This window comes from Papilio polytes, unplaced genomic scaffold, assembly GCF_000836215.1.
Source record: "Papilio polytes unplaced genomic scaffold, Ppol_1.0 DF821956.1, whole genome shotgun sequence".
Classification (NCBI taxonomy): Eukaryota; Metazoa; Arthropoda; class Insecta; order Lepidoptera; family Papilionidae; genus Papilio; species Papilio polytes.
The window spans coordinates 338,267-365,961 of record NW_013527248.1 but is presented as its reverse complement, the minus strand read 5'-3'; the positions used below and the strand labels follow the sequence as shown (position 1 = coordinate 365,961).

Below are 27,695 nucleotides of genomic sequence, written 5' to 3'. Positions count from 1 at the left end.
AGACTATTCTCGAAACCTGTGCCAAATTTCATGAAGATCCGTTCAGCCGTTTAGGCTACAAACGCTAACAAACATCCATCCATCCATCTAAACTTTCGCATTTATAATATTAGTAAGATTAATTTAAATACAATTAATTATGTCGACAAGTAATTTTGAGGCTATCAACAGATAGTGTTAGGTGATCATTTGAAAATGTTTCAAGTGAAGTAGTCAGTCTATATTGATTTTTTTTTTTATAACATAAGGTGGCAAACAAGCAGACGGCCACCTGAAATCGCCAAAATGGCGAACCGATCGCTGCTCAGACATCCGCAATTGCAGATGCGTTGCCTACCCTTATCCGACGGAGGAGGAGACGCACATAAAGAGGATATTTCCCCTTCCTATGCATCTCCTCCACTGTCAAATAAACTTGCTCTTCCCAACCTCCCTTTATTTTTATTTTTTTTGTATCTTTTTTTTTAAAATATGATTTGAAGCGAAAAACAATAGAGTGCAAGATGTAACATAAAGAAGATAACAACATAAAAATGTAAGCTCTGCAATAAATTGTATATTTTGTGCAAAAGAAGTCATACAAACAAGATAGTACTAGTTTACATTAATTCAATGCCACCTCTATATATTTAAATCTCTTTGGTCTAAACTTCAATTGTGTGTTAACTATGACCTAGTCTCCTTAGAGTCTCCGGGCGAAGTCCACATCTAGTTAGTCAATTTAGTAACCAATAGCAACATTGGTTCAGATAAACTCCTTGATATCACCAACTATATGTCTCCACTGAGCTCAGAGTCTACCCAAAGGGTATCTAGGGGATTATTCCTAACCGTCACCCCACTCTGCCCCACATAGTCAGATGAGAATAAAGTTTCATCCAACACACCCTTTATGTGGGGACGGTTGGTACTTATTTCATTTCATGAAGGTTCCATCTGTCAACTTATTTGTGATGGTAGGACTAAAAGGTGGGATGGATGAAACATTTTATTCTCACGTGAAGACAGAGTGGGGTGACGGTTGGGAGTAATCCTAATTGGGACAGTCAACTTCACACATATCTATGAATTTCTTCCCCAATATGTACATCACAATGTTTCCCTTCACCGCTACATTGGGTAAATATACAAATGAAAAGTCAAAAATCACATTAGTTGACGGAGAACCCAAGAGCTATTTACAAGTAAAATGGTTACCACAGAGTCGACACTCCCATCAAACTCAAGTATTTATCTACCTTACCTCTTTAGTCCTCCGCTTATGTCTTCTGGATTTAATTTTCCTCGCACTACACACTAACACATGCTTCATTAAATAGCGTTTGACACTTGACACATAATCACATTTGTCACACTTATACAAACACTTGTCACCAACACTTTCATGACACTTCAGATGGTATACTAGACTCATTTCATGCCGAGCCTTGTAGGCACAAAGGTGACATTTATATCTCCTGACATCTTTGTGCCGCCTCATATGATGCGTGTATCGAAGTTTGCTGGCCGTTGTGAAAGGACAGCGGTTGCAGACCAGCACAGCAGTGGAATGCTGGAACGTGTGAACCTTGTACTCAGCTTTGCTCGGTGTCCTGTAGTTACATTGCGGACAGAAGTACTGTAAAATCGTCAACTTCGATTACAATTTAAATCTAGTTAGAAGTAATTTACTAGGGTTTAAGAATTTTTTCTAGCATTTACACTAATATTATAAAGATAAGAGATTTGTATTTTTGCATGTATTGAAGTAACTCAAAAACTACTGGGACAATTTCAAAAATTATTTTACCATTAAAAAGGTAATTTATCTGTAAGTAACAAAGGCTGTGTTTTATAAGTTTTTAATTGTACGCGGACGAAGTCGCGAGCAACATCTAGTGTGTCATATAGCCTATGTTACTTAACATAGGTTTTAAATGGTGAACGATTTTTAGAAATCGGCCCAGTAGTTTTCTTGTTATTTCTAAAAATACAAATTCCTCTTTCTAATATTAGTACAGACTAGCTGTTGCTTATAACTTTGTCCGGGTAAATTAAGAAAATAATAAAAAACATAGCCTCACAGATAAACTACCTTTCTAACAGGTAAAGAATTATTGAAATCGTCCCAGTAGTTTTTACTGAATTCATACAAAATCCAAAATTACAAATCTTTCCTTTTATAATATTAGTGTAGATAGAGTAGGCATAATTAACACTTGTGAAATTTCCACATGATTTTACAATTTTTAATTGGAGCTCGTCTACATATTAAGGGCCTGTTCCACCAAATTGTAAATTGTCTGAGAACAATCCAATGTGTAAAATGTGATGGAAATATCTGATTTCTTTCCCTCTGACAGTGACGTCATTTTAAACTCTTAAATGCATGATGATTCATTTATAAATCAGTCTTACCCAATAGACTATTTGGAAAAAACATTTTTTTCCCTTAAGCTATGTTCAATTTACTACCCATTTCAATTTATAGTATTTAAAAAAATAAAATAGTGTATTTAATAGTTAACCTATTTGAGTCTCTATCAGCCAGTGGTGGGCAATCTCTTCATACCTGATAAGTTCCCCACACATCTTTCCTATAGAAGGGGTTGGGGGCGCGCCACCGGGGGCGAAGTCTCGCGGTGCTCGGCAGCAGCCGCACTAGAGGCACGTCGTCCTCGTCAGTCGCATCTGACACCTCCACCGTGTCGATGTGGGGCTCCTCTATGATGACGTCATCGTCGTCACTTGACGTCACCAAACTGATCGGATCAGCTCTGAAAGGGAAGTTTTTTCTAGTTATGGCATTATTTTAAAATGCGAAGTCGGTATTTTGCTAATTTAACCGGTATTCTGTTAAGTTATGTAATTATTCTGAAATATTGTGCTAATTTAGTTGGTATTTTGTTAAATTATTCATTCTATTGGGAAGTAGTCGTTATTTATTTATTTATTTAATACTTTTGCACATTAACAGAGCTTAAATTAAGTAATAAATATTAGATTTGCGCAAGGACGGCCTCATCACTAAGAGCGATTTCTTCCAAGCAACTCAGTGGGACAGAAGAAGCAAGACAAACACACAAGGGTATATAATAGATATAAATCGTTATTCAACTAATTTTAAATGGTTTCTGTTAAATTAAGTAATTATTTTGGTAAATAATGTCGTTATTCTGGTAATTTGGTCAGTATTCTGTTAAGTTATGTCATTATTCTGCAAAGTAAAGTCAGTATTCTACTAATTTTCTAGAAGCTTCCAATTGAGATTTCAACTTACTGTTCACCATTAGGTCCGTTTTCATCAACATCTGACATCATCAGCTCGTTAGGGTCCAGTTCCACTTGTACACTCTCCAACACCATAAGGCAGTCCTGAGGACTACCTGTTTCTCGGTTTTGCTCTAAAATATAGAAAAAAAGATCATTAATTGTGTAAAAGTATAGAAAAATTAGTTAAAAAAGTGAAATATGTATAGAAAATGACAGTAAAAAAATATAACATTGACAATCTGTTCTGAATACAATTTGAATTTTAAATTTTTCAAAAATGTTTGAAATCTAAGAACATAAAAACTCCTTCAACATACCGGCCACCAATTTTACTAATATTATAAATGCGAAAGTTTAGATGGATGGATGGATAGAAGTTAAAGTTTGTAGCCTGAACGGATCTCGATTGTCATAGATATAAATAGTCTGGAACACATAGGCTACGTTTTTTTTAATTCCACGAGGACGGAGTCACAGGCGGAAGCTAGTATTATAAAAGCGAGAGTTTAGATGGATGGATGGATTTTAGAGTTACCCCAAACTACTGAACATACATATGTAAATAGTCTGGAACACATCTGCTACTTTTGTTTTTTTTTTTAATTCCAAGCGAAACCGCGGGAAAAGCTAGTTTAAAACTGCTGCCCGCGACTTCGCCCGCGTTTAATAAAACAATAAAATATATTATGTTACTCAAAGATAAATTTCTTTTCTAATGGTAAGAATTTTTGAAATTGCCCCAGTAGTTTTTGAGTTTTTTCAACATATACAAAAATCCAAAAATACAAATCTTTTCTTTTTATAATATTATTATAGATTAAGCTTACTGTATATTATTTTTATTTACTTTACCTTCATTTACAGCCACTTCTATAAACACCGGTGCAGGTTCATTCTCTTGTACTGATAAATCCACTATACTTTGTCCATTCCTTTCCCTATGTATTTCCTCTGTCTGTCTCTCCGCTACCTTTTTGTTCTGCTTTATTGAATAATAAGTCAAAATATCTTCTATATCGTTTTCCGTTGACGCGTTTGCATTTAAATCGACTTGAGTAATACTGAAAAGAGGAAATAAAAATTCGATTATTTTATACTGCAAGAAATTTACACTTATTTTTCTATACTAATATTATAAACAGGGAAAGATTTATATTTCTGGATGTATTGGAATAATTCAAAAACTACTGGGATACTTTTAAAAAATCTTTTACCGTTAAAAAACTACGTTATCAGTGAGTAACATAGGCTATGCTTATTATTATTTTTTAAGGTCACGCGGACAAAGTCGCGAGCAAGAGTTAGTTTATACTAATATTATAAAGAGGAAAGATTTATATATTTGTATATGTTGACATAATTCAAAAACTACTGGGGCAATTTCAAAAATTCTTTTACCATTAAAAAGCTATGTTATCACTGAGTAACATATGTAGGGTATATTTTTTAACAATCAATAGCTAGTATAAAGTGGAAAACGGCCTTCCGGCCATCTGAATTCGCCGAAAAGGCGAAGAAAATGCCCAGATATCTGCAATTGCAGATGTGTTGCCTACCCTTAATAGATGGAGTACGCATATAAAGAGGTTATTTCCCCTTCCTTTGCGTCTTCACAATCATATCCACTTTCCCTTCCCATCCTTTATAAGGGTAGGAAGGGAATGGTACTAAAATTAGGTGCACGCGTCAGGAATTAGGTAAAAGTTTGTAAAAACGACAATTTTATAGCATACCTTTCCGATAGATTTTTTAGAGAATCTTTTGTGGCTCGATGTTTACTGAGAGGTTCTTCATCGGAAGATGTGTCACTTGTATCTTTTGTATTTTTTGTGTTCTTAGCATTGCTTGTATTCTCGGCAACTTTTGTAGTCTCAGCATCTTTTGTATTCTTAGCAACATTTGTATTTTCAACATCAATCGTATTCTTTGTATTATTTACGTTCTCCGCAACTTTTGTATTCTCTACATTTTTTGTATTCTCAGCAACTTTTGCTCTATTTGCATTCTCAGAATCTTTTGTATTCTTTCCACCTTTTGTATTTTTGGTATGTTTTGTATTTTTTTTATTTTTTGCATCTTTTATATTATTTGCAACTATCGTATCATTCTGTACATCTCCATTTACATCTTCTACGCTGTTCTTTCTTTCTTCTGCTTTATTCTTCACCTTGCGGTTACCAATTTTCTGATTATCTAAACTGTTTTCTTTATTAGCATTGCTATTTGATGTTTCATTTTGTTTCTGTTCGTTCTGAAATACAAAATACTCTGTAGAAATTTTTGTTCGTTACCAAGGGAGAGATAAGGGTTTGTAAGAGAATCGGAATAAAAGAAAAAAATGTATATACATAAGAAAAATAAAAAAAGGAACTCATTAATGTAATAAAGTATACGCAACCAAAAAAAATAGAAAAAAGACACAACCTGTGCAAAAATGAGTACGGATCAAGAGTCTGTAGATGTTGAATCTAATAAAAAAAGCGAACCGGAAAAAACCAAAACATGTACACTACGAGTTAGGTTTAGGGCCTCCTACTAATCATCATCATCATCACCAGCTCACTATACGTCCCCACCGAGGGACTCGGAGCCTACCCCAAGTTAGTGACTAGGACATAGTCAACCTGCACTGCGGGTTGACTTCACACATATCTTTGAATTTCTTCGTCGATATGTGCATCACGATGTTTTCCTTCACCGTAACGTCGGGTAAATTATGTACATATAAAAATTTGAAAAATCGAAATTCACATTGGTACAGGATTCGAACCCAAGACTTGTAGATTACAAGTCAAGAGCTTAAACCACTGAGCCACCGACGCTCATACCAATAATAATATATTATGTAATGTATTGTATTTCTTTTTATTTTTTCGACTTTCTAAAGCACGTTTATTTATGGAATTGTGCCCATAGTATAGAAAACTTTTAAATAATAAGTTGCCTCCAAACCCTATAAATCTTTCCCAAAGTGGGTGAAAACATCTCTTTTGTGGAGACTAAAACAGACCAAGAAGGAACCCAGAAACAATTGGAAAACACTTTTATGGTTAATGGTTAACTACTTAGCTTTCGCCCGCGACTACGTCCGCGTAGGCAGCCTATGTGTTCTTCCATACTCTGCTCTACATCTAAGCCTAATTTCATTGAGATCCGTTCAGCCGTTTAGGCTACAAACTCTAACAAACATCCATCTAAACTTTCGCATTTATAATATTAGTTAGATTGTTAATTTTCAATAAAAGATACTTTTACTGTAAAATTGTATTGCTTTTTTTTGGTTAAAAAAATCACTAACCTGCGATTTAGGTATAACTTTAGGTTTTAACCTGACTTTACCCCGCACCACTCCATAGTCTTCGGGTTTAAAATGATCGCTGCATATCACAGAGTTGTAAGATAATTTGGTTGTTAAATTCATCGCTTCGATCCATTTCTTGCATTGTGTTTTACTGTTCGGAAATCTGGAATAAAAAGATTTATGTCTCCTACCCTGTACACATTCCCTTCTCATTATGCACAGAAATACATATGTATAGTTACGGAAAACCGCGTTGTTCCACTACGAGACTAGGAGACCAATTTGGAAGCTGTGAGTTGTGCTACCAACATAATAATAAAAAGTTATTTGCTTTTTCTTAAAGACAACCTTTTTGGTCCGTTCTATTTGTTATTGTTAATAAGTATATTTTTATGTATAACACAACTAGTTTCCTGGATAGTACATGTTAACTTTTTAACTAAATCAAAGCATTAACTACAACATTAGTAGTTAAACAGTGTGCCCGCTTTAACATCTTAGCACTGCAGGGCCGGCACGCCCCCAGTAATACCACAACCACACAGAAGACAGGTGTGAAATGGAAGCAATTCTGTCTGATGAGTGTGGTGCCGGAGGCCTAATTTTAGTCCCTTTCTCTTTACCACCCTTTTCTTATAAGAGAATGGAAGAAGTGGATTTGACAGAGGAGATGCATACGAAGGGGAAATATCCTCTTTATGTGCGCCTTCTCCTCTGTCAGATAAGGGTAGGCAACGCATCTGCAATTGTGGATGTTTATGGGCAGCGGTTGCTTTCCCTTTTGGTGGATTCTGGTGGCGGCTTGCTCGTTTGCCACCTTATATTATAAAAAAACACAAAAAGAAAATTTAACTCACCTGAAATAGACCACATCTTTTGCAATACAACCTCCAACACAGCACAATTTAGCCATAACCCTCGTCTGAAATAAAAAAATTACAATAATTTGTGTTAAATACAAAACCTGACTTTAAATAATCTATGGAAACTACCGATTTCTTTTTTTTATTTGTTTTTAATGTCAAACTGTTAAGAATATTTGTTATTCTCGACATCCGTACAAAAGCAACGCGCATCCTAATTCTGATGTATTTCACGTGACAATACCATTTAATCCTTATGTCTATTCCATTAAGATTCATTTTGCAACAACAACACGTCAAAGTTACGATTTAACTTTCGAAGTAATATTCAGAATAAGACGCGACGAAAATCAAACTGGTTAAAATCACGCAAAATAGTCGAAGACGCTAACATTCTATTAACTCATCTTGGTATTATATTTGTTTTAAATACAATTTCGCGCGCAAATGTATAAACAAGTATTTATGTACGAGAAAACTTACATAGGTTTGTGATGCTGGAAAACGAGTTGATATCGTTTAATATGTACAAATATCGTTAAATTTGTTATGTCCTTTAGCCATGTTTTTTTTTATAGCAATCCAAAATGCACAATTGTTTTTCTTTTTTTAGAATAAGCGTAATAAACATTTACCAAGGAGGATCACAAATTATTAACTTGACTTGACATTTATTATTTTAGTGTTGCCCGTTGCCCGAAACGAATGTTTTAAATTCTTTACGTCAGTGTTTCGGTTTTCAAATATTTTTCGAGTTGATAATATATTTTATGGTAATGTTTTTCTCGGACATTTTTACAAATTAATATTAAATGTATAAGTTCCACAAGACAGTTACAAATTCGGCCGTAAACTGCATGACAAGAAATTGTTATTGTTTAAACATCTGTGGTTGAGTTCAAGTTTACAATGTTGCCATTGGTATAAAAACGTTAAGCATATTTTATTAAAGTTAGATTCAAATATATTTATAACACTATAAAAATAAACTTATGTGAATACGAAGGGTCATGAAATCATAATATTACGTAATATATCATTTATTTATCAAATAAGTAAAGTAAAGATATAATTCTAAAATTATTTTCAGTCAAACTCATTTAAATCCAATGGAGTCATCAAATCAATAAAATATAAAACATAATTTGATAATAATTAAAACTAAATCAAAGTAACGTTTTAAGTATAAAAATATAACTTTAGTAAATATCTTACTTAGGATTTAAAAATCCTAACTTTGCTATGGAAGCATAATTGATATGCTTTTCTGTTCCTAAATGTCTGTCATAGCCTCGTTTTGAAATAAAAGAGGATTTACACAAATCACATTTATAATTTCTTGTCTTCATATGAACCTCCTCTGTATGAAGCAATAGTCTTTGGTACGTTGCAAATGTGTTCTTACATACAGGACATTTGTAGAGCATATAATTCATATGATATCTTGTATGTTGAATCATACTAATTCTATGGAAGAATTGACGACCACAATCATTGCATTCATATTTCTTCTTCATATCATGTACAATCATATGACTTTTTAATCGTGTAGAATTATAAAAACCTAGTGAACAAATTGTACATTCATAAGGTGTTGACTTTGTGTGCATTTTCTTCATATGGTAACGTAGCCCTTCATGTTTAGTATATTCCTTGCCACAATACAAACATTGGAATGCCTTGACTCTAGTGTGTATATACATGTGTTCATCAAGATCTCTTTGCGTTTGAACATGTTTACCACATTCAACGCAATCATAACCAGGATAATGGTAGTTCTTTTTGTGTCTATGGAGATCTTTTGGTTGTGTGAATATTTCCTTACATAAATGACATTTATGATGTCTTAAATAGTGTGTTGTTATGTGGTTTTTATATGATTTTCGCAAATTAAATGTGTAAGAACACTCAATACATTTATAAATGCCTGTATCTACATGCTTTGCATTATGTTGCATGTAATTGTGGTGGTCTGTGAAGGACTTTTTGCATTTCTTGCAGTTAAAACTATGGTCCTCCGAATTGTGGAATAACTTGTGGTTAATCAGTTCATCGTTAGTGTTAAATTTATTACCGCAGATGGCACATATAAACGTAATTCCATTGGACTTGATGTGGAAACGAGTGTGATGCATTAATGCTCGCATCGATTGGAACGTATCGCCACATACGTCGCAAGAGTATGCTGAAAATTTTTCGTTGTACAATTTTGATTGTTGATTTATTTCGTAATCCGATTTGGTTTCTGGGAATCTGCAACCAAAATATTAAATATTTCGGAATATAAGGAGCGCCTGATTGTTAAAGTAAAAGAAACTTACTGCGTTTTTTTTCTCACTTTGGACCCTGTTTTACTTTTTATTTCTTCTTTTATGCCACCATTGTTTTTTAATCTATGTTTACTTGTTCCATTTAAATAAGAATTAATAAGGCAATCGTTACGTACTAGTACAATCTTCAGTTCTTTCAAATTGTAATTCTTTATCGCTGGCGATATTAAGTCCGCGGCGTTTTCTTCCATTTTTCTAAGTAATTACAAAATCAAATTGTCGTTAACATCGTGTTGTGACAACGGGCACCTTGATTTGACAGTTATTTGTAAACATTTGTCGACATCTGTCATTTTTTGTGTTGCCAACATTTAAAATCTTTTCACTTTCTAAATATTGTTATGCTTTCAAATCTTACCTTGGAGTATTTATATTAAAACAGGTAGGAAATAAAAAAAAATGTCTTATAAAAACTTTTACTATCGCATCCATATACAAGTACAATAAAGTCGGATTCGAATTAGGTATTGTTAGGAATAAAATTAGAACCGTGCTATAGAATTGGCGCAACTCTAGATTATCGGCATAAACGTCACGTCCCTAGCTGACAGCTGTCAATGTCACTAGAAGTATGGATAGATTGGCGCGCAACCTGGGTCTGGACGAGAAGCTCTGAGTTTAAAGCGACAATATCAAATAAGTTGTCTAAAAGTATTTACAAATAGAAACATTTTTTTAATACATTTTCTACAGCATTTTGTTGTTACATTGTCTAGTCTTATTTAATATTATATTAGCGAATCTAAAAAATTAAGTACAGTCAGGATAATCGTCGGTGCTCCACTTTAAAAGCAACAATCGTTTGAACATTAAAACGAGACGCGGAACAAAAACCAATACAAATACAACGCATCTTATGTGTTAAAACAAAAATGGGTTAGTAATACATGGCTAGTTTCTGTTTATTATTCTCTTCGTTTGCTCACTGCTATCAAATTAGTTATTTGTAGAGGCGAAGTTTGTTTTGTCGCAATGAACATTGTGTTTAAGCTATAAACCAGTAGATGGAGTTATTAGTTTTTTATATGTCGGTGGCATTTTATTCTGAAATGTCACCGAATTGATCTGTATTTGAATGTTCAAAGTATAATCAAGTGTTTGTTTGTGGTCCTGCTTTCTATATTAAACACATTACCTGAAGTGGAACAACAATTTTTGCAACTGCACAAACTAACTATATAATATATTTACATTTACATACATTTAAATATATTTTACCACCAACTTTCATACACATATAAAAATATAAATGCTTTGAAACCCTAGTTTTGTACCTAATCTTAACTTCATATTTGCAAGTAACAAGATCCATACAATATACAATTTTCAAGGAATTCATCTTTAATAATAACAATACCAATAACAAGTATTGCTAATATTATTTTTACATAGAGAATAAAAGGGACATATTTTTGTAATTGTCTAAACTCTGGCAACATTTTAATTAAAAGGCTGCTTTATTTATATCTATAGCTAGACTGGAAGCCTGGCTTTCATAATGCAGGAAATAAAAATTTATCTATACTATTATAATAAAGCGTAAAAACACACTTCTTTGTTACCTAAGATGTATGTAATTACAGCATATTTTTGAATAATTCTTTTTATAATAAAAAGCCCTACACTTACGTCACGCTTTAGGCTATATATTTTCACGCCATTAAACTTATGGGTAAATATTTTGGATGAAAACCCTAATGTGGGAAAGAGACCATAAGTTGCTGCCAACATCAAGGAAGCAAGGTTTGTAATGTAATGTCAATTTAACATTTGATAATTTGACAGATGTAAACGATAAAATGAAATTTCCATAATTTTATGCGGATGGAGCCACATGGGAACAGTTAGTTTTAATTATAAAAAAGAAAACAGCCATCGGAATACACCAAAATAGTTACCAACTGCTACTCAGATATCCACATGTTACAAGACAGAGTCTATTTCCCTACTTATGTAGTCAGAAATGTTAAGCACTATCTTGAACAAAAAGTCTTCACATGTCACTTATAAACACCATTCACTATTCAGTCACCCAAGCGTATCACACTTAGGGCTTCGCCCCGCGATGCCGGGACCGCCTTCTGACCGCTCAGAAGACTCGGTCCTGGTACCCTGAGTCCGCAACAGGCTGGGAAGGCTTCGCCTGAGCACCAGCCACATGGTGATGATGCCGTAAATGAGCTGGTCTCCTCGGAGGGGCTAAGTATTCGAACATGCTCTGCGTATGTTGGGCGAGCATATTCGCTAGATCACACGGCATTGGGTCGGTCCAGAAGAAGTCGTGGTTCAAAGCTGTGTCCGCGTCATACCTAAAATAAAAAAAATAATTAAATGTATATCTTTTAATTGAAAAATATGTAAAAAAACAACAGTGAATAAATTAAATAGCATATATACAATCAAAAATACAATATAACTATGGAAAACGAAATCTCAGTGATGACAAGTGTCATTTGAACTTGGTTTCTTGCTATTTGTTTTTGAATTTCAGTTATTACATCCATTGTATATTTTTTGTGTTAATATAGTATACCCTATGACACTCTGAGTAAGAAGACGAATCTGATGAAAACTCATTCATCCAAATTGGGTGACTAGTTTTGTCTGTAGACTGTTACAATGGAATTTACATAAAAAAAAACTTACACGTAAAATTACCTTCTTTGTTATTCAGGTAAAAAAGCCATAAAAATTATGTATTTTTAGATATTCCGAATAAAATAATTAAAAAAAAATATGGACGATCAGCCATATCAACAATACTTGTTAATTACCTTAAAACTAACACAAAGTCAACTTTGTAAAGATATCGAACGTTTTTTTTTATAATATAAGGTGGCAAACGAGCAAGCGGCCACCTGAATCCTTCTGCCCATAGACATCCGCAATTGCAGATGCGTTGCCTACCATTATCCGACAGAGAACGCACGTAAAGAAGACATTCCTCCTTCCTATGCGTCTCCTCCACCGTCAAATCCACTTTTTCTTCCCATCCTTTCCTCTTAAAAAAAGGACGGAAAGGGAAAGGGACTACAATTAGGCCTCCGAAACTAGAATTATACTGAGCTACTGACGGACTGAGATTTAGCTCTGTACAACTCCTTGCAAGTATTTTGTAAAACTACCCCCCACACTTTCTTCGGTTTCATATTTCCTAACATTATAACATAGAAATACATACGAGATAAAAAAAATTGGTACTAATACAAGATTTTATTTGATTACCTTTTAGCTGGATCCAATTGTAACAGCTTGTCGAGCAGATCACAACCATATGGGTCCTTTACATAAGGCTTCAGACGTTCCTAAAAAATTAGAAGAACCTTGCTTCTTACTAATATTATAAATGCGAAAGTTTACATGGATGTTTGTAACTTTGTACCCTAAACTGATGATTGGATCTCGATGAATTTTGGCATAGATGTAGAGGATAGCCCGGAAGAACACATTTTTTTTTTATAACACAAGGTGGCAAACGAGCAAGCGGCCACCTGAAACCGCCAAAATGGCGAAGCGACCGCTGCCCATAGACACCCGCAATTGCAGATGCGTTGCCTACCCTTATACGACGGAGGAGGAGACGCACATAAAGAGAATATTTCCCCTTCCTATGCATCTCCTCCACCGTCAAATCCACTTCCTCTTCCCAACCTCTCCTTAAAAGAAAAGGGTGGTAAAGAGAAAGGGACTTAAATTAGGTCTCCGGCACCACACTCATCAGACTGTACACGGAATTGCTTCCATTTCCCGCCTGTCTTGTGTGGTCGTGGTATTGCTGGGGGCGAGCCCTGCACTGCTAACATGTTAAAGCGGGCACTACCACTGTCGAACTTTTAACTTTTGTCGAGTTTAACTCCACACAGACAGAGTTACGGGCGAAAGCTAGTCTGTAGATAGATTCGATTATGTACCAATAACTTTCAATTTACAATATCTACGGAAAAGGAAAACATCATGATAACATATCTGTGAAGAAAATCAAAGATATATGTGAAATCACATACAGGGTGTTACCAAAAGCCTAATTTCTAACTTAAGGTAGGCATTAACTATATAAATTCCTTGTACACACCTTCACCTTTCTCTTCTGACCCTTAGGGAGCTCCATTTTGTTGTATAAATCCAGATTCTCTACTCCGGGCCACACATCGGGGGTACAGGACCCACAAAGTTGGGATATTAAGATCAATTGCTGCTGTTCAGTAGGACCCTGGGGAAAAGAAGATAAACTATATAAGAAAATCATATCTCACTGGAATAGGGGCCAGAGGCCTAATTTAAGTCCCTTTCTCTACCACCCTATTCCTATTAGAGGATGGGAAGGGGAAGTGGATTTGACGATGGAGGAGATGCATAGGAAGAGGAAATATCCTCTTTATGTGCGTCTCCTCCTCCGTCGGATAAGGGTAGGCAACGCACCTGCTATTGCAGATGTCTATGGGCAGCAGTCGCTTCGCCATTTTGGCGGATTCAGGTGACCGCTTGCTTGTTTGCCACCTTATGTTATAAAAAAAAAAGGGATATGCATGCGTTTTTATTCTTTTTTTAAATGATTCTACTTGAAATAACCAGAAAAAAAAATTGACGCGAAAATATTCAACCATTGAGCTAAAAAATAATAAAATAAAATTACGACCATTTTCCAATCCAAAAATACAATTTCTTTATTATGTTACGATAGATTAAGTAATTAATATTTGTTAAGTTACTTATAAGCAGTGGTTTACTATTTAACAGTAACCTATATTACAGTAGAACTTCAATAACATAAAAACCTCTAAAACTTTAAAAAATAACATGTTCCCTTCCCATCTGAGCCCAAAACCTCTACAACATAGACCCTTGATAACTTAAAACCTCTATAACTTAAAATATTCTGTGTTTACCTTGGACTTTAACTTATCTAGATTCTACTGTATTACCAAGTAATATAGCTAACCTGCATAATTGGAGATCTAGTCCACATTTCTGCCATAATGCATCCCGCACCCCACATGTCTACTGGAGGTCCATAATTCCTGTCTCCTGCAAATTTAAGAGTATAAAACAATTTCATTTGACAATCTATTTTTGTCTATTTTTATATTTATTTCAATGAAAACAACATAGTGCCATTTAACATACAATGTTTATATTGGCACTGTACAGTTTACATTATAATTAAAAGTTATATGTCACAATCATCACCACCAGCTCACTATACGTCCCCACCGAGGGACTCGGAGCCTACCCTAAGTTAGTGACTAGGCCATAGTCAACCACGCTGCACTGCGGGTTGGTTGAATTCACACATATCTTTAAATTTCTTCGCCGATATTTGCAACATATTGCATGCTACATAATGCCCGTGATTTTATCCCCATGGAATTATAACTTGTGTCACTTAGTGAAAACACTTTCTATAGCAAAAGAATCTTTGCAATCTATTAAAAAGTTGCAGAGCCTATTCAATGCAAAGATTAAAATTATTTTAATGATATTAATAAACAAACTTGATATTTAAAAGATTTTTACTAATCTTACTTACCTAATAACAATTCCGGAGGTCTATACCAGAGTGTGACAACTCTATTAGTGTATTTGTTAACTTGTCCAGCCTTTGCCACGCTAAATGCTCGCGCCAGACCGAAATCCGCCAACTTTAACACACCGTTCTTGGTTATTAACACATTTGCGGCTTTCATGTCTCTGTGTAATATTTTATTACTGTGTATGTAGTATAAACCATTTAGCAATTGCTGCATAACCTTTTTAATCTCACCTAAACTAAATTTAACGTTAACATTTGATAATAAACCTGCTAAATCATGTTCACAAAAATCGAATACTAGGTAAAAAGTTGAACGATATTTATTATGTAATGTCGCTTTTGTACGACATATTTCTATTAAATTGACAACATTGTCGTGTTTGAGAAGCTGTAGGATCTTAATTTCACGCAGAGCAGTGATAGGGAAGCCTTCTTTCTCGTTGTCCATAAGTACTTTTTTCATAGCAACGAACTTTTTGCTACTATTCCTTGCGCGGGCTTTAAACACTTCCCCGAAGGTGCCTTGACCTATTTTAGCGACTTTCTCGTATTTAGAAGACTCGTCGCAGAAGGGAAAGTCGAAGTCTTCGATGTACTTTTCTTTTTCTCTCATATTAAGAATTGTCGAACTTGTGCTCAAGACGGGAGCAGGCTCCCGCGGAGCGTTCACGTTTTGCATTTTGGAAGCAATTATGGCTGTTTTAACGGAGCTGGGTTGATAGAATTTTCTGTTAAATCTTTCTTTTGTTCGTATTAAACTTTGATACAAAAGAAAACGCTTTTATTGATAGAAATAGTAAGATAAAAGTAGACAAAAGTCAAAACTTTAGCATTTGTCAAAGTCAAGATGTCAAGTGTCTTGTCATATTAAATAAAGATAAAACAGACTTTTTATAGACAGACACAAAATAAACCTTTGAAGACGTATTCGTAAACAAAAGTTTTTTTTTTTCAATAGTATAGCTGTGTGATAGAAAAAGCGTTTATATTAATTTTAGAATTTAAAATAAAATTCTTTTGTGAGGCAATTTTCAAATATATTATCTGTTCTAAAATCAGTTAAGTTGTCAATTCCGAAATGTCATAAATGTCAAGTCAATATTCGCATCAAGTCATGAAGGTGTTTTAGTTTTAGATGTTTTAAAATTTTCAATATCTACAACAAAGAGATTTCGTTCTTACTAAATTTTTCGTACATAGGTATGTACTTTAATTTCAATTTGAATGTATTAATTGCCATTTCTAAGTAATATTTATACATCGTTGGCTTTCTAAGTAGTATTGATCCAAAAATGGAAATTAGGCCACCTCTATCAAATTTTTATCTTTGTTTTTATGTTATCGGTTTATAAAATCAATTGAAAACTGTAATCTAAATACGTCATATATACGCCCCTTTTTATCGGTCCTTAATAGACATATCATTTGTTATTGTTGATTAAACTCGTTCGATTTACGATTTCGCTCTTTGTTAATTATGTTTGCTTTAGTAATGCAATTTTATTCATCAATTTAATTACATATCAGCAACAAATACGTAAAATAACAAAACAAATCGATTTATTTTCCTTTATCAAAGTTATGTGGTATACTAATATAATTTCAGTGATGGCAAGTGACTCAAGCTCAGCAGTGCTAGATCTAAATGATGGAGACATCACAGAGGACACGGAAGCTCCCAGTGTCACTGATGATGCAGTTGACGGAGCCCCCTTGATTATGGAGCATGGCTATGATATAGCTGTTAAGGTTTGTAATTAACAAATATTTGTTACTAGCTGTTCCCGTGCGGCTTCTTCCGCGTGAAATTATTAAAATTTATATTATTGTTTACATTTGTCAAATTATCAATCTTGCTTCCTTGATGTTGGCAGTAACTTATGGTCTCTTTCCCACATTAGGGTTTTTATCCAAAATATTTACCCCCTAAGTGTAATGGCGTGAAAATATATAGCCTAAAGTGTGACGTAAGTGTAGGGCTTTTTATTAAAGAAAGAATTATTCAAAAATTTGCTGTAATTGCTGACATCTTAGGCAACAAAGAAGTGTGTGTTTACGCTTTATTATAATAGTATAGGTTAATTGAATTTGAAGAATTGCAAAAGTTAAAACAAACTGTAAATGGCTAATTCCTTATTGAATCATTTAAATAACAGCACTTGTAGAGCCCACATTAATATCTTTGCACTGAATCTGAAACAAAAGATAGAAGTGAAGTGGAAACAATTCTGGTTTTGGACTGATTTTCGTCCTTTCCCCCTTTCCATGCAAGGCAAGGATGTGAAAAGAAAGTGGATTTGACAGTAAAGATGCCTAGGAAGGGTAAATATCCTTTTTATGTCTGTTTTACAGGTAGACGCACCAATGAAACAGCTGTCTACATTAGAGACGTTTGTAACGTATCGTGTACGCTGCGTGTGTGCGCGTTGGTCGACTCCACCGTTTGTTAGGAGACGATATAATCATTTCAAGGTATGTTTAATTCATTATTTACTATATAAAATGGGCCTATGTTCCTCCAGATTGTCTTCTGCATCTCTGAGAAATTTCATCGAGATCCATTAAGCAATGGAGGCTACAACAAACATCCATCTAAACTTTCGTGCTTATAATATTACTACTTTTCGTCCGCGACTCCGTCCGCGTGGAATTAAAATTAAGAACAAAAGTGAGTAGGTGTTCTTCCAGACTATCCTCGACATCTATACCAAATTTCATCGAAATCCGCTCAGCGGTTTAGGCTACAAACTCTAACAAACATCCATCTAAACTTTTGTATTTATAATTTTATAAACAGTGTAAACTCTATATAACGATGCTGAAGGGACTGTCCATTTTATGGCGTTATAGAGAGTTGTCGTTATAGAGATAACAAAAATCAGATTAAAAATAAGAAAAGTTTATTTCAAAATAGTGTTAGTAGTTACATATGTGAAAATAATCTTATTTGAACGCTATTGCGTAGTTAGTTATTTTTGTCTGAAATCTTGCTGCACCAGTAATTATTTTGTAACGAGCTGTTGCCCGCAACTTTGTCCGCGTGGTATTAGAAAACATACGAAATACATAAATTACAAAAAACTACGTATCCCTCGGGAACCGGACATTTCTCGGGGATGAAACTTATCCCATGTGTACTCCAGACTTTGTTTTATATCTGTGACAAATTTCAATAAGATATGTTGAACTTGCAGAATGATCGAGTGAACATTAAAAAACTAAATTATTGAATCCCACGGGAACCGTTACTATTCCAGGGATAAAAAGTAGCCTATGTGTTCTTCCAGACTATGCTCTAAACCTGTGCCAAATTTCATGGAGATCTGTTGAGCCGTTTAGGCTACAAACGCTAACAAACATCCATCCATCCATCCAGCTAAACTTTCGCATTTATAATATCAGTAAGATTTGTTACTTATTTTATTCATATCTTGCAATATTGAGCCATCTTTATGATAAAGCCACAAAAGGATGTACACAGCTGAGCAGTTTTTACTAATTTTAGCAACATAAAAGGTATTTATTACTCAATTGTGGTCGTTATGAAGAGTGGATGTAATGCAATGTAGCATGTATTGTATGGAAGACAAGCTCCAACCGAAACCAATTGATTTTGACACTTTAGGGAGTTTGTCGTTAAATCGAGGGACGTTATGTGGAGTTTGCACTGTATTTAAGTAAGATGGTAAGACTAGCTTTTACTCAGACCATCGGAAAATGAAATAGACTATTTGTTCAGGTTATTTTTAAAGTCTTTGCTAAATTTCAAATAGTTCTGTTCAGCTATTTGGGAGTTACCTTCTAAGAATCTATTCTCATAACCTTTCACATCTCACTTAAGGCTTGTCTAACAAATTGTAAATGGTCCAAACAATCAAACATGTTAATATGTGATGGAAATATATTATTTTGTTACCTTATTTGACAGTGTAAGCAATCTGAGACTCTATCAGCCAGTTGTGGGACAAGCCTTTAATGATATAAAAGTTTTTATGGATGGATGTTTGTAGCCTAAACTGCTAAACCCTATTTAATTAGTCATAGATGTACAGCAGTCCAGAAGAACATAGGCTATTTTTGTTTTAATTTCATCCGAAGCTATAAATTATAATTTATTGTCAGTTGTTACACCGTCGGTTATGCGCCGGCGCACCTTTACTGGCGCCACCCGCGTTGCCGCCGCTCCATTCAGCAAGACAGCAACTGGACAGATATCAGCCAGCGTTTGTGCATATACGAGCACTGGCATTACACGCATTCCTAGGTAATATAATAAAGCGTAAATACACACTACTTCGTGGCTTAGGATGTCAGCAATTACAGCATATTTTTAAATAATTATTTCCTTAATAAAAAGCCCTACACTTGCGTCACGCTTTAGGCTATACATTTTCACGCCATTAAACTTAGGGGGTAAATATTTTGGATAAAAACGCTAATGTGGGAAAGAGACCATAAGTTGCTGCCAACATCAAGAAAGCAAGATTGCCAAGTTTTGTCATGTCCTGTCATTTTGACATTTGCAATTGATAATTTGACAAATGTAAATACTATTTTTTTTATAGCATAAGGTGGCAAACGCGCAAGCGGCCACCTGATTCCGCCAAAATGGCGAAGTAGCGAAGTGCCGAAGTGACTAAAATACAATTCTTATAGTTTTATACGAAGTCGCATTGGAACTGCTAGTACTAATATAAACGTAAAACATCTTTTTGTAAATATATAGTATATTTTTAATTTTCAGATCGCGTGGCGAAGCACCCCATTTTAACTCACAGTGAGGATTTCAAACTATTCGTCACAACTCCTGATGAAGAATTTGATAAGGTAAGATTTCCTTTTTTTATAACATAAGATAGCAAACGAGCAAGCGGCTACCTAAAATCGCCAAAATGGCGAAGCGACCGCTGCCCATAGACATCCGCAATTGCAGATGCGTTGCCTACCATTATGTGATGGAGGAGGCACATAAAGAGGACATTTCCCCTTCCTATGCTTCTCCACTGTCAAATCCACTTCCTTTTCCCAACCTCTCCTATAAGAAAAGGGTGGTAAAGAGAAAGGGACTTAAATTAGGCCTCCGGCACCACACTCATCAGACGAAACACGGAATTGTTTCCATTTCCCGCCTGTCTTGTGTGGTCGTGGTATTGCTGGGGGTGAGCCCTGCACTGCTAACATGTTAAAGCGGGCACTACCACTGTTGGTTAAAAAGAACATAATTTTTTTTCAATGTAGTAAATAATTGTTGCTCGCGACTACGCGTGAAATAATAAAAAAAATAGTAAAAAATAGCCTATGTTATTCGCAGATAAATTATCTTTCTAACGGTAAAAGAATTTTTGAAATTGTCCCAGTAGTTTTTGAGTTATTTCAATACATACAAAAATACAAATCTTTCCTCTTTATAATATTAGTATAGAAATAGATTTAAAGCCAATAGTATTATCTCCAAATGATTTAAATATTTTGTGAATTTTGCCTTTAACTAGCTTTCACCCGCGACACCGTCCGCGTCAAATTAAAAATACAAAAGTAGTCTATATGTTCCAGACTGTCCTCTACATCTGATCAAACGAGATCCGTCCAGCAGTTTAGGTTCTCTAACAATCTAAACTTTCGCATTTATAATATTAGTAAGGTTTTTTTTAGGTATTCAAGAGTGAAAACAGTGCATTAAACTTATGGGGTCTGAGTAGTGCTCTGTACGGCAGCGGGGAATCGAAGCCTGGACCCAACGGAGCCAGGTGAGACATTTACTTCAGATAATTGCAACAAATAACATCATTTTATATGTTAGAATTAAATTTGAAATATATCTCAAAGAGTACTTTAAGGTAAATTTCCAAATAAGACTACCACCCCCAATATCACTAATGAAGACCCCCAATAAATTTAAGACCCCCAATATGGGGATCTCCCGTTTATCTAGAACCAATGTGTATTATAAACCCGCAAAATATAAAAAGTTCTCTAAATATGGGATCAAAGACCCCCAAATGTAGAACACAGACCCCGAAAATATGATTTTATCCTAAAAAAGGCGGTCAATTTACAATACAGTCGGGTTACAGTAACAAAATAAGGGTTTCCTAGACATCTGCCCCTTTCCTCTAATATAGAAGTATGTTCTGGAACCTTCTAGAGTGCAAGACCCTGAGTTTACAGCAGCATCGGAGTATTTACAGTCCCTGGAGCAGAAGTTGACCACACTTTGCTCGCTCACAACTAAACTGTACAAGGGTTCGGTGGCTCTCAGCGGGGAGTATATGAGGTTAGTAATATCTCTAGAGGTTAGCTCCTTTTGGAAATATATTTTCTTATTATTATTGTCTTGGTTAGGGTAAATAAAAAAAAATTGAAAATTAGTTTTTTTTTTAAATTGAAAAATGCCATATTTGTTCTGTGTGAACTTTAAAACGACTCGGGTGATTTTGACAGGACTTTTATTGGAATGTAGCTGATTCGCGAGGGAATGTTATGGTTTTTTTTATTATTATATGACTAGCTGTTCCCGTGCGACTTCATCCGTATGAAATTATGAAAATCTTATTATTTATATGTGTCAAATTATCAATTACAAATGTCAAAATGACATGACAATGACAATCTTGCTTCCTTGATGTTGGCAACAACTTATGGTCTCTTTCCCACATTAGGTTTTATATCCAGTTTATTTACCCCCTAAATTTATTAGCTTGAAAATATATAGCCTAAAACGTGACGTAAGTGAAGGGATTTTTATTAAAGAATTATTCAAAAATATGCTGTAATTGCTGACATCCTACGTCACAAATGTGTGTTTACGCTTTATTATATTTGTATAGATAAAACATGAGATTTTCTCGAAATGTTATTATATTCGCACTGACGTTTAGGCAATAGATTGTCCCATTTCTTAACTACTATTATAAATTAAAAAAACAACCATAAAAAAATACAGCCAGTTCCCAGTAGTTTTTGAGTTATTTCAATACAACATTTTTTTTTTTTATAACATAAGGTGGCAAACGAGCAAGCGGCCACTAGAATCCGCCGAAATGGCGAAGTGACTGCTGCCCATAGACATCCGCAATTGCAGATGCGTTGCCTACCCTTAATATAAAGATGCAAAGCTTTCCTCGTTATAATATTAGTAGGAATTGCATTTTTTATTATAAATCAACACATATTTTAAGTTATACTAAATACAATAACAGTATGTATTGCAGTTTAGGTGTGTGTTGCGGCGGGGGCGCGTGGGGGGGCGCCGGGGGCGCGCTGGCGGGGGGCGCGGCGGCGGCGGGGGGCGCGCGCGCGGCCGCCCCCCTGCGCCACCGCGCCGCGCTGCCCCTGCTGGCGGCGTACGCGCGCGCACACGCACACAAGATACGACACAGGAACGCGTTACACGGTCAGTAGATGGCGCTGTACTCAGAATAGAACACGCTAATGATGTTTTTCATATGATGTAACTTAGTGTACAAGTTTCCGTTGTTTTAAGCACTTGATTTGAGGTCTTGGGTTCGAATCCCGTATCAATTTGATTTTTTCGAATTTCCATACGTACATTTACCCACGTTACGGTGAAGGAAAACATCGTAATGCATATCGGTGAAGAAATTCTAAGATATGTGTGACGTCACACATATCTTAGTGCAGTTGACTGTCCTACCCTTAGGGTAGACACCCCCTCAGTGGGGACATATGAGTTGGTGATGATGATATTTTACATCATAAGGTGGCAAACAGCACGTGGCCACCTGAATCCGCCAAAATGGCGAAGCGACTGTATATATTCGCAATAGCGGATGCGTTGCCTACCCTTATTCGACATAAATAGTATATTTCCCCATCCTATCTGCACCAGGGTCCACGTTCTCATCCCATCCTTTTTCTTATAACAAAAAGGGTAGGAAGGAAAATGGACTACGTGGAATTGCTCCCACTTCACGCGTGTCTTGTGTGGTCGTAGTATTGTGGGTATTTGGAAATGGGTTTCTTACCACGATTGGTTATCTTCCGATATTTCAGCATATTTTCATGTTCACGTGATTAGTGGACTGGTTGTTAAAGTTCCAAAAATCCATAACAAATACCAATAATATGACGAAATATCGACAGCTAAAACAACCCAATCGTGGTAAGAATCCCGTTTACGAATATATTTTGATTTGATGTTTTTTTCAGCTGCTTATGTGTCTGGCGGCAACACGGACGATCTACACAACAAGTAATAACTTAAATAAATCACTTTTAACTTATAGTGCCCATGTTTCATCCAAATTATATAAAATCTTTTTTTTTAATTTTAAATGTCATTTAAAAACTAAATGACAACAAAGGCTTTTGCCATTGGCTAAATTACCGTTACCAGCAATATTTCCTATTAGCTTGTAGTTTTTGACCCTTTCATGCATTTTTTTTACTAATTCATTCACCCTCTAAGTTTAATAGCATGAAAATATATAGCCTAAAGCGTGTTGTATGTGTAGGCCTTTTTAAAAAAATATGCTGTGATTCACAAGCAACATAACATTATTTGCTTTATTATATTAGTATAGATAATCTTTTAAACTAATCTTACTAGTCTAAAGTACAGTAGAACCTTAGTAACTTAAAAACCTCTATAACTTAAAAAAATAACATGTTCCTTTCCCATCAGGGCCCAAAACCTCTACAACATACCCTTGATAACTTAAAACCTCTACAATTAAAACGTTCTTAGCTTTAAATTTTTCACTAAACTTATTTTTTCAGATTAGAACAAGCCTCAGAGGCCCTCCGTTCAGAACTCTCCGATTGGATACCAAAAACACGAGCTGAAGTCAAATCTCTACTCCTCGAGCTCGCTGACAGACAAGTCAGCATCCACGCTCAGACCCTGGCCGGCTGGCAACAAGCCCTCAGGCTGGCCACCGGGGCTGATGTCTCCGATATCTTCAAAACAGTCTCCAAGACAGCGGTGCAGAACCTATCACCATCCAAATGTCGACCTGATACACCAACGGAGAAGGATTTCGAAGATCTAGAGAATTATAGTGCGGATGAATCGGATCTAGAACGTTCTAGAAGTGATGTGAACAGTAGTGTTGTGGTAGGAAGTGTTGAAGTGCATGTGGAGTCGAGTGGTAGTGCTCAAGTGGTGTCGGAAGTGAAGCCTGAAGAGAGAGGAACGGATCCCCAACAAGATTTCTCGGAGGTAGATTTATCTTGAGTCTGTGATAGTGTGCTGTTGGATGTTTTTGAATTTTAGTACCTCCGAAGGTTTATTTGGAATGGTAAGAATTTGAAATTTAATACAGATTTTTGTTAGTTTTTGCTAAATTACAATTGTACACATATGGAAATAGGGATATGTCTGATAAAATTTAATTATGGCAGTTATTATATTAAAAACATTAATAACTTTGTAGTCAATAGAAGTTAGTCTTGTTTAGTCCATTTTTGTCTCCGGAGATAACTAGCTATATGCAGTCGAGTTTATTTATTATCCATTTCTGTAAATAATTTGACAGTAAATGCAATTAATCTAAAAAAAAGCATATCTATAAACTTTATACTTAGATTTTTAATAGATTTAGAGCTTTTCCCACCACTGGCTGATAGAGTTTCAGATAGCTTAAAATGACACTGTCAGATAAGGGAACAAAGTCCGATATTTCCATCACATATTTTGCATGAAAACAATTTGGTGGGAAAGGCCCTAAATTTAATTATTTGATTGTAACTTAACTTGGATAAGCTGAAGATAAAATTACAGGGACTCTTTATTCTCACTTATAAAGGTCCCTTTTATCTTAGTTTCTCTATTCTTTAATGTATTTGTATATATTGAGGAATGTGTCAAAAAGTTTAGTAATAAATTTTAATTTATTAAAAAAGCCTCTGAACACAGCAATGTGTATATTCATACTAGTAACCTATGTGTAGATAGAGGCCAAGGTTCTTAGAGCACACACCTTCGACTAAGCCAGAGTTACAGTAGAGCCCACTTTAACATCTTCGCACTGTAGGGCCGGCTCGCCTCCAGTAATACCACGACCACACAGAAAACAGGCGTGAAGAGGAAGCAATTCCGTGTACAGTCTGATGAGTGTGGTGCCGGAGGCCTAATTTAAGTCCATTTCTCTTTACCACCCTTTTCTTATAAGAAAAGGATGGGAAGAGGAATTGGATTTGATGGTGGAGATGCATAGGAAGGGGAAATGTCCTCTTTATGTTCGTCTCCTCTGTCAGATAAAGTTAGGCAACGCATCAGCAACTGCGGATGTCTATGGGCAGCAGTTGCTTCGCCATTTTGAGGGATTCAGATGGCTGCTTGCTCGTTTGCCACCTTATGTTATAAAAAAAAATTCTCCAAACTTACTTGTGTCGTGGACCCCTTGCCATTTCCGTGTTGGGTAGACCCCTTTTTATTATTAAGCGTTTATTGCCGAAACTAAAGAAACATTTACAATTAATGGTAAAACTTAACTTTTTTTTTTTTTTAGTAGTAGGTGTAGACCCCTTACTTGATATTGATTTCCTGCAAATTTTATTATAGTAAAGTTTAGTGGTAAAGGTTTAATACTAAACTTTCTAATGTTAACATTATACAACAAAAAGTTACAAAAATTTGCGAAAACAAGCCACAAGAAGATTCTGAGGGCATATGTAGAGCGAGAGCAGACGGGGTGCGACTGACACGGGGGTGTCTCGAGCAGGGCACGGGGTGCAAGAGGTGAGGAAAGGGAACGCGGCAGCAAGGGTGGCGTGTTGTCCAGAAGAGGGGCTAAGAACGGGGCCTGATCTGGTAGGAGGGGTGAGTTGAGTGGTGTGATCTCAAGGGGTGCGAGAGGCGCGGTACGGGCACACGCATGTTAATTTATACATGGACCCCAATTTTTTTTGCTGACGTAGACTCCTTTCAGGTTATAGACCCCTAGGGGTCGATATAGACAACTTTGGGAATCACTGGACTAAACTATCACACGACTGTTGTGCGATTGTCGATTGTTTCGCAATTCAACTGTTTAGTTGCACAACTGTAATCGAGTAGTTCTGCTAAGCTCATAGGAATCTGTGCGACTAAACAGTTGTGCGATAGTTTGGTCAAAGGTATACAATCTTGGATTCCTCGCTTAAACAAACATGCTTTGTGTTTGATCTTCAATAATTTATCAATTATGTCTTTTTTGAATATAGCTTTTAGAAACATGTATATTTTTGTGTAGAAATTATTGTAAGTATCGAAATAAGGCATCTAAGAATTTATATAGGCGTTTATTTAAAAAAAAATTATAATGTACTCCACATCCACAGACAAACTAAAAATGTGGTTATTTCTGTTCTTTATTTATCTGTTATTGTAAATTATGTTTTTGTATAAATTTAAATAAGAGAATAATAAATGACGACTTTATTGCTCATTATCTGAACATTTGAGGTTGTGTTTTCCTTATTAAGTTACTAACTTTAGCCCGCGATTCCGTCTATTGAAAAAAACAAAAGTGAATAGCCTATGTGTTCTTCCAGACTATGCTCTACATCGATATTAAATTTCATCAAAATCCGATCAGCCTTTTTGGCTACAAACTCTAACAAACACCCATCTATCCATCTAAACTTTCACATTTATAATATTAGTATGATATAAAACTAGCTGTTGCTCGACTACGTTCGCATGGAATTGAAAAAAAAAAACACCTTTTTTATAGTGCTAGGATTTTAAAATCTGCCCAGTAGTTTTTGAGTTACTTCAATGCATACAAAAATATAAATCTTTCCTCTTTATAATATATCCTCGGCGAGATATTAAAAAAATATAGCCTATGTTACTGATAATGTAGCTTTATAATGGCGTCAGATTTTTTTAAATCGGCAAAGTTTTTGAGTTTCAATACATACAAAAATATATATCTTTACTCTTAATATAGATTAGAAACGACAACGGTTTACCAAAAATATAGACAATGTAAAAATGTTACATTAATACTGGCTTATTTCGAGCGAATTATCCTTCAAAGCAATATTTTGATAAAATTATAGTAAACTGAAGTAAAATTTGGTTTAAGGTTATGAAAATAAAACCACAATAAAACTTAAAAAAATATATTTAAGGCACTTATAATATTTTGTTACATCATGAACTTGCCCTTATCCCTTACGGAGGGTCGGCACAGTATGTGCTGCTCCATACATCTCTATCAGCCATATCTGAATCCACTCCTTTCTTAAGCATATCCTCTATCAGACAATCCATACTTTCTTCGGTCTTCTTCTTCCTTTGTAGCCATCCACGTTCAATCTTAACACTTTCAGGTTTATGTCCCCATCGTCTCGCATAACATGTTCATACCATCGATATAGTACCATCGATAGTTCAAAATTGTTCGCTGCGTGTTTCGTCACTACGATACCTGTCTATTAAGTATGGCATTTGACTTCATATAAATTGA

General features: G+C 35.2%; 4 protein-coding genes across 5 annotated transcripts; 1 reads left to right on the top strand and 3 right to left on the bottom strand.

Annotated features, from left to right (window-relative positions):
- Window positions 1–467: 467 nt before the first annotated feature.
- Window positions 468–8,077, bottom strand: LOC106107675 (uncharacterized protein PF11_0213-like). Of its 2 annotated transcripts, none has more exons than XM_013288643.1 (8): window positions 7,900–8,071; window positions 7,411–7,475; window positions 6,551–6,716; window positions 4,986–5,503; window positions 4,105–4,313; window positions 3,260–3,383; window positions 2,552–2,756; window positions 468–1,618 (listed from the first exon to the last, which is right to left on the bottom strand). In XM_013288643.1, exons 2-8 carry the CDS (start codon window positions 7,464–7,466, stop codon window positions 1,235–1,237), a joined length of 1,662 nt encoding a protein of 553 aa, XP_013144097.1. In that variant the 5' UTR covers window positions 7,467–7,475; window positions 7,900–8,071; the 3' UTR covers window positions 468–1,234. The 2 variants fall into 2 exon arrangements, with proteins under 2 accessions (XP_013144097.1, XP_013144098.1); XM_013288644.1 differs by having other exon boundaries at window positions 1,478–1,592; window positions 7,900–8,077.
- A 443-nt stretch (window positions 8,078–8,520) lies between these two features.
- LOC106107547 (gastrula zinc finger protein XlCGF26.1-like) lies at window positions 8,521–10,008 on the bottom strand. The gene is made up of 2 exons (XM_013288424.1): window positions 9,738–10,008; window positions 8,521–9,669 (listed from the first exon to the last, which is right to left on the bottom strand). The coding sequence occupies exons 1-2, from the start codon at window positions 9,935–9,937 to the stop codon at window positions 8,628–8,630; spliced, it is 1,242 nt and encodes a 413-aa protein (XP_013143878.1). The 5' UTR covers window positions 9,938–10,008; the 3' UTR covers window positions 8,521–8,627.
- Window positions 10,009–11,541: 1,533 nt separating this feature from the next.
- LOC106107539 (cyclin-dependent kinase 9) lies at window positions 11,542–16,115 on the bottom strand. The gene is made up of 5 exons (XM_013288415.1): window positions 15,274–16,115; window positions 14,686–14,771; window positions 13,819–13,956; window positions 12,972–13,051; window positions 11,542–12,055 (listed from the first exon to the last, which is right to left on the bottom strand). The coding sequence occupies exons 1-5, from the start codon at window positions 15,953–15,955 to the stop codon at window positions 11,836–11,838; spliced, it is 1,206 nt and encodes a 401-aa protein (XP_013143869.1). The 5' UTR covers window positions 15,956–16,115; the 3' UTR covers window positions 11,542–11,835.
- Window positions 16,116–16,376: 261 nt separating this feature from the next.
- LOC106107689 (sorting nexin-7-like) lies at window positions 16,377–24,836 on the top strand. The gene is made up of 10 exons (XM_013288665.1): window positions 16,377–16,476; window positions 16,883–17,025; window positions 17,629–17,748; window positions 19,399–19,540; window positions 20,021–20,103; window positions 20,929–21,023; window positions 21,422–21,550; window positions 22,488–22,669; window positions 23,446–23,488; window positions 24,016–24,836. The coding sequence occupies exons 2-10, from the start codon at window positions 16,885–16,887 to the stop codon at window positions 24,470–24,472; spliced, it is 1,392 nt and encodes a 463-aa protein (XP_013144119.1). The 5' UTR covers window positions 16,377–16,476; window positions 16,883–16,884; the 3' UTR covers window positions 24,473–24,836.
- Window positions 24,837–27,695: the final 2,859 nt, after the last annotated feature.

What these genes read in the sequence shown, in the direction of transcription:
- LOC106107675 (XM_013288643.1), bottom strand. Translation starts at nt 7,466, where the DNA reads ATGGCTAAATTGTGCTGTGTTGGAGGTTGTATTGCAAAAGATGTGGTC. An exon ending in CTAAAAAATCTATCGGAAAG is followed by an intron (nt 4,314 to 4,985) that starts GTATGCTATAAA and finishes TCCTCTTTTCAG; the next exon opens with TATTACTCAAGTCGATTTAA. An exon ending in AGAAGTGGCTGTAAATGAAG is followed by an intron (nt 3,384 to 4,104) that starts GTAAAGTAAATA and finishes TCTATATTTTAG; the next exon opens with AGCAAAACCGAGAAACAGGT.
- LOC106107547 (XM_013288424.1), bottom strand. Translation starts at nt 9,937, where the DNA reads ATGGAAGAAAACGCCGCGGACTTAATATCGCCAGCGATAAAGAATTAC. An exon ending in AAAGTGAGAAAAAAAACGCA is followed by an intron (nt 9,670 to 9,737) that starts GTAAGTTTCTTT and finishes TTTTGGTTGCAG; the next exon opens with ATTCCCAGAAACCAAATCGG.
- LOC106107539 (XM_013288415.1), bottom strand. Translation starts at nt 15,955, where the DNA reads ATGCAAAACGTGAACGCTCCGCGGGAGCCTGCTCCCGTCTTGAGCACA. An exon ending in CTAGATCTCCAATTATGCAG is followed by an intron (nt 13,957 to 14,685) that starts GTTAGCTATATT and finishes TCTTTTCCCCAG; the next exon opens with GGTCCTACTGAACAGCAGCA. An exon ending in GTCAGAAGAGAAAGGTGAAG is followed by an intron (nt 13,052 to 13,818) that starts GTGTGTACAAGG and finishes CTAATTTTTTAG; the next exon opens with GAACGTCTGAAGCCTTATGT.
- LOC106107689 (XM_013288665.1), top strand. Translation starts at nt 16,885, where the DNA reads ATGGCAAGTGACTCAAGCTCAGCAGTGCTAGATCTAAATGATGGAGAC. An exon ending in CTCAGCGGGGAGTATATGAG is followed by an intron (nt 21,551 to 22,487) that starts GTTAGTAATATC and finishes TATGTATTGCAG; the next exon opens with TTTAGGTGTGTGTTGCGGCG. An exon ending in ACACAGGAACGCGTTACACG is followed by an intron (nt 22,670 to 23,445) that starts GTCAGTAGATGG and finishes TGTTTTTTTCAG; the next exon opens with CTGCTTATGTGTCTGGCGGC.